At 36.2% G+C, this 6270-nt stretch overlaps 1 protein-coding gene across 6 annotated transcripts in view; it reads right to left on the bottom strand.

Annotated features, from left to right (window-relative positions):
• LOC107729903 (gastrula zinc finger protein XlCGF58.1-like) overlaps window positions 1-6270 on the bottom strand; it is a 27138-nt gene that overhangs the window by 4687 nt on the left and 16181 nt on the right. The window contains exon 2 of one of the 6 annotated variants that reach the window (XM_016540638.1): window positions 5146-5276. The exons of the other annotated variants lie outside the window; for them this stretch is intronic. Within the exon in view, the coding sequence (XP_016396124.1) occupies window positions 5146-5200 (55 nt within the window). The 5' untranslated portion in view covers window positions 5201-5276. The remainder of the gene's footprint in view (window positions 1-5145; window positions 5277-6270) is intronic. 6 annotated transcript variants of the gene reach the window in all.

The raw sequence follows: 6270 nt of genomic DNA, 5'->3' as shown, positions 1-6270 counted from the left end.
AGGCAAAAAAAAAAAAAAAAAAAAAAAATCTCCTTTGGCTGTAGGGGTAGAGTCCTCCATGATGTCCAAATATTCCTCTGCATAGAAGCTGTCAATAACAGTAGTTTTATTAGCAAAGTCCTCCTCTGAACCCTCAAAGAGACCAAACTGAATCCCCTTGCTGTAGGAAAAGTGAGGCTTGCGGTATATGGGCTAGGGTGAGCTCAATCAGGCCCGTTCATTCAGCCCAGCGACTCCACTGTTTCCTCATCTTAGACTCCTGAGAGAAAGAGACTGGTAGAGCACATGGGGCGGAGCTGCTTTCCTTTGAAAAAGCGGGACACTTGAACACTTGTGGAGCAGGTTTTGAAACAATGTCACTGAAATTATGCTATTAGCTATTTGATTGAAATATGCTCTTGTAGTCTTAGCCGCAGTGCTGTTATCACCGTTAACCTGCTGCTGAGGCTTTTCCACAGTGAGCAGAAAGGCTTATTTTTTAAATTTTCTTCAGAGTCAGCAAGGAGATGATCTTTGCACTTAAGGAGAAAGATTTCGATGAAATGGGATTTCAGTGTGCCTTAAGGGGCTTTCGCACAGGAGGAAACTTTTCATAGTTCATAGAACTATTGGCGGAATTATCCGCTTTTTGACGTGTTCGCATCGCAGGAACGATTTTAGTTCTAGGAACTCCATTTGGGGGAACTAAATTAGCTCCTACTTCAGAGTAGGGTCTAATTCAGCACTATATGAACTACCAGTGATGTAAGTGTATGGTGAGTGGCCAAACGCACATGAAACACCGGTGCCCAGCATTTTTACAAAGCAACGTAAAGATATTAACCCCACAAACATGAAAAACAGTGATAACAGCATTGACCAGTTGTCTGCAGTGTTGTGTTCTTTTCTCAGCCTTGACGATATGTAACACTTCAAGTTGTCATAGGAGCATTCATCTCATAGCCCCACTTTCAATCATGTAAATTATGCATTTATATTCCATCCTCATTATCACAAAATCCATGATACACTACAAACACAGCTCCGATCACGGCGTCCTCCATCCACTGGTTGTTGATGTTTGTAAAAGCCGCGCTTAAAGACTCCTCTATCAGCCACTTCAGAGTTCCTACTGCCGGTGCGAATACAACTAGGAAAATGGCACGGTGGGAAAATCAGTTCTATAGGAACTACCCTGCTGGCTAGTTGCTAGAACTGTACTGTGTGAAAGCCCCTTTATGTAGGCTTTTTTGGTGGGCTGAAATGCCATTTGTCTGTGCAGGTGCACAGATGTGGACAAATCAGGCTTCAGTATTCAGAGACAACAAAGTTTTCAGCCTGTGAGATCGACGATACACAATATTATCATGCTAATTTATTTAATTATTTACTTAGTTTCATAGCCGGAAATGAACCAACTCCAGGGTATGGCTAAAAGCAGCATTTTTACAAAGCAACGTAAAGATATTAACCCCACAAACATGAAAAACAGTGATAACAGCATTGACCAGTTGTCTGCAGTGTTGTGTTCTTTTCTCAGCCTTGACGATATGTAACACTTCAAGTTGTCATAGGAGCATTCATCTCATAGCCCCACTTTCAATCATGTAAATTATGCATTTATATTCCATCCTCATTATCACAAAATCCATGATACACTACAAACACAGCTCCGATCACGGCGTCCTCCATCCACTGGTTGTTGATGTTTGTAAAAGCCGCGCTTAAAGACTCCTCTATCAGCCACTTCAGAGTTCCTACTGCCGGTGCGAATACAACTAGGAAAATGGCACGGTGGGAAAATCAGTTCTATAGGAACTACCCTGCTGGCTAGTTGCTAGAACTGTACTGTGTGAAAGCCCCTTTATGTAGGCTTTTTTGGTGGGCTGAAATGCCATTTGTCTGTGCAGGTGCACAGATGTGGACAAATCAGGCTTCAGTATTCAGAGACAACAAAGTTTTCAGCCTGTGAGATCGACGATACACAATATTATCATGCTAATTTATTTAATTATTTACTTAGTTTCATAGCCGGAAATGAACCAACTCCAGGGTATGGCTAAAAGCAGCCTAATGTTAGTGTAATCTATTAACTACACATTGTATCTTTTTACTAGTTTACTAAGTAGCATATGGATGTCATGCCATAAAATATTTTGATATGGCTGAATTAGTATTTAATATGATAATTTTATATGATAATTTAATAAAAGCATTGTAAGTTATTAATTATAATGCTTACGTTTCTTCAGTTATTCAAACAGCAGGTACAGAAAACAAGCAAAGAACATCTACATCAGGGGTGTCAAACTCAGTTCCTGGAGGGCCACAGCCCTGCAGAGTTTAGCTTCAACCCTAATTAAACACACCTGATCCAACTAATAAAGTCCTTCAGGCTTATTTGAAAACTACATGGTATGTGTGTTGAAGCAGGGTTGGAACGAAACTCTGCAGGGCTGCGACCCTCCAGGAACTGAGTTTGACACCCCTGATCTACATTATCAAAGAACATCACTGACTTCACTCCCGTTATAATCAGTAAAGTAGTGCTGTCAAATGATTAATCGCGATTTTTTACTATGTATATTTATTATGTATATATAAAAACACACACATGCATGTATATATTTAAGAAAAATATGTTACATTTATATATTAAATATATTTGGGTCAAAGACTAAAAGGGTGTTAAGCATCAAAAAAATAAAAGTGTAAAACAGCTTTAAATTTAGTTTTTTCCCCCATATATTAGAATGTGTCCTGTTTAACTTTATATTTTTCTAAACAAAACATAAAAACTATCATGCATTTTTTACCATGATTTACAGAAGACACCCACTAAAATGTCATTCAGTGTAACAATATTTATATACCAAAAAATCTTGTTAGGCATATTTTAAACATGGATCATTTGATGACATATTAAAAGACTATATTTAAGCATCACAGTGCAGCCCTCAAATACAAATTAACTTTAAATTTTAAATCTTTATAGTTTGCTAATTTCCTTGAAACCCCTAGGTTTTACCTATTTTTCAGCAAGAAGTTTTTTTTGTAGGGAAGTGAAAGTCATTTAAAATATAATTTTAGTTATAGTTATATTTTTAGTTTAAAAAATGTTATATGATCACATACTCTTTTTTTGTATTTTAATAAGTACAAGTCACAATAAGTATATCGTTTCATTTTTGCATAAATATATGTTACGCTGAATGACCATGGTTTGTTACTCTGAAAGATGATTTGCCAAAAAGAGAGATACTATTGCCATTGTTCCCATAACTGAAATGTTTTTAGTATTAGTCTGTGTCATTAAATTAGTTTTAATAATATTCCTGAGTAAATGACTGCAGAAGCAAATTTTAAAAATATAATAAGCATTTTACTGATGCTCCCCTGCCATGCTTGCTTAGCTTTGTTTCTGACTTGCTCTGGCCCAAAAATTGCTGCTTGCAGCCATATTTATTAACACTTTCTGTTTGCCAACATAAATGACATTATCAGGATGAGTATTTGGGTGGAGAATCCCCTCAAATGATCTCTATTGAACTTGTGACATACTGTAGTGAGGGGGGACTCTGCCCAGAAATACTGGCAAGCTATTATTCTGACAACTGCAATCCTCAATACCTTTCTCTTTTCCTTGCTAAAGGCACGTTCACACCAAGTACGATAACCAGAATGATAAAGATAAAGATATAGTTTTTTAAAAATAAAAGAATAGCAGATTCCACAGCACATATAACGTCAACTGCACAGAGAAATGATAATGATAGAATCTCTTTTATATTGTTGGATTTATTTATTATTATTTTTTTTTTACAGCTGATGAATGATAAAAGCACTGACAGCCAATCAGAATCCATTCTACTTTAAAGAGCTCGAGCATTTAAAGCAGCAAAAGATAAACCTGCAGCGCATGTTTAGACCGAACAGTGCTATCGTTCATTGGTGTGGAGGCTAGCATAGTTACGATTATAGTTATCTTTATTGTTCTTGGTGTGAAGGGGCTTTAAAGGGTTAGTTCACCCAAAAATGAGAATTAGTCCATAAATGACTCACCCTCAAGTCATCCTAGGTGTATATGACTTTCTTCTTTCAGACGAATCCAGTCAGAGTTATATTAAAAATTGTCTTTGATCTTTCAAGCTGTTTAATGGCACTCAGCGGGTGTTGCAGTGCATCAGTCCAAAAGAAGTTAAATAAATCGCCCAACCATAAAAATAAAAAAAAAGTGTCTCACACAGCTCCGGGGGGTGAACAAAGGCCTCCTGTAGCGAATCGATGCGTTTTTGTAAGAAAAATATCCATATTCAAAACATAATCATTTTAATCTAGCTTGCGCCAACAGTTGTACACGGAAGCAGTTCCGGGAGGATGACATATAAGGTCAGCGTTCACCCCCCGGAGCCGTGTGAGGCACTTTTTATTATGGATGGATGCGCTTTATTTCACTTCTTTTGGACTGATGCACTGCAACACCCGCTGACTGCCATTAAACAGCTTGGAAGATCAAAGACAATTTTTAATATTTTTAATAATTTAATAAATATTTAATAAACTCCGATTGGATTCGTCTGAAAGAAGAAAGTCATATACACCTAGGATGCCTTAAGGGTGAGTACTTCATGGGCTAATTTTCATTTTTGGGTGAACTAACCCTTGAATGAAGATAAGCTCATATGCTATATGTGTTTGTGTGCTAGTCTGGCGAGTAAACTAAAAATGTACTAGCCAATGGTGATTCTATTGCCAAGGTGTGTATAGAGAGTTGCATTGCCTAACTTTTGTGATGTTATTTATGTTCAAACAACTGTTTTCAAAACAACAGACAATACTGGCTCATATTATGTCTCATATGTATGTCTTTTCTTTTTGGAGGGGAAAGTTTTGACGGCATAAGCAACTTATGCACTGTTAATGCCTTTAACCACAGGTGCCAGTATGCCACAATCTATCATATTCATCCATGCTAAATAGCTGTGCCTCAACTCAATGTAATCATCAAAACAATGAACCACTGAAACTCGTAACTTCACGTTTTTTCTGTACTGCAGCTTTAACTGCTATTTCACAACTTTATGATTTTTCTAACGGCAACCACTGAATCTGATGAACTGCTTGAAGTTTTATAACCTTACTGAAGAATGAAGAATATATACCAACCTATTTGTTGTTCAGTGTCTTCCGGTTTTATTCTGCTGGGTTCTGGATCAGTCATGTTTTCGACTTTCTTTCATAAACTGTTGTGGGAGGAGCTGAACTGTTGGTGAATTCCTGTGTGTTTGGAGGAGAAGCTGCCAAAATCAAAAATAAATCAGTTATTAATTCACACACTTAAATCATGTTGTTTGTCTTTATCCATCAAAATATAAAGTTATTTAATTTGTTTTAAAATGCATATATATATTCTAAATATTATATCTTTCTATGCAAGTTGCAATGCCAAGAAAAACACTTGTCAGAGGCATTAAACAGCACATGCATCTGCCAAAGAAAATGCTCATGCTTTTTATTTGAAGTGCTTATAACATATTACGTGTGTGTGTGTGTGTGTGTGTGTGTATCAGAGGTTGCGTAAGACTTTAACATTGTCCGTCATTTTGACGGACAGGGTCGTAAAAATTCCATCATAATCTATTATTACCCGTCATTTTAATTTTCATATTTTAATTATAATAACACATTTAATTGCTTGAATTTTTGTACACATTTTCATTTTTAATAATGAACCTACAGGACAACCATATAGGCTTTATTTATTTATGATGAAAACAGATGAACAGAGACTGTGCAGGGCTCGCAAAATTAAAAAATCCCTGGTAGCCCTTCGGGCAGGCATTCTTCAGGTTTTGGTAGCCCAAAATGAATTTAACTATCCCAAATAAAAAAAGACATCGGCTGAACTTTACTGGGGACAAATCAGCATGATCAGCAAAAACTAGTAGCATATAGGGATGTAACAATTCACTAAACTTACGATGCGATAAAATTCACGATACAGATTACACAATACAATTTTCTTACAATAGTGCTGTCAATCGATTTAAAAAAATAACTAATTAATCGCAAATTTTTCTGAAATTAATCACGATTAATCCCACCTAACATTAACGTTTTTTAATATACTTTTATATTGCAATAATTTCACATTCAATCTTCAAATTAATGTACAAACAACATAAAGACAGTATATTTTTAAATATTTGTTTAATGGCATTTTTTTTTATGACTGAAGGCCAGTATCGGTGATACCAGTACTGATTTCTCTATAAAATTGCCCCCCCCCCC

The sequence above is a fragment of the Sinocyclocheilus rhinocerous genome, unplaced genomic scaffold (genome assembly GCF_001515625.1).
Source record: "Sinocyclocheilus rhinocerous isolate Xijiao unplaced genomic scaffold, SAMN03320098_v1.1 scaffold1962, whole genome shotgun sequence".
Classification (NCBI taxonomy): domain Eukaryota; kingdom Metazoa; phylum Chordata; class Actinopteri; order Cypriniformes; family Cyprinidae; genus Sinocyclocheilus; species Sinocyclocheilus rhinocerous.
Note: the sequence above shows the minus strand (reverse complement) of the source record. Positions and strands in the feature narration are given on the sequence as shown.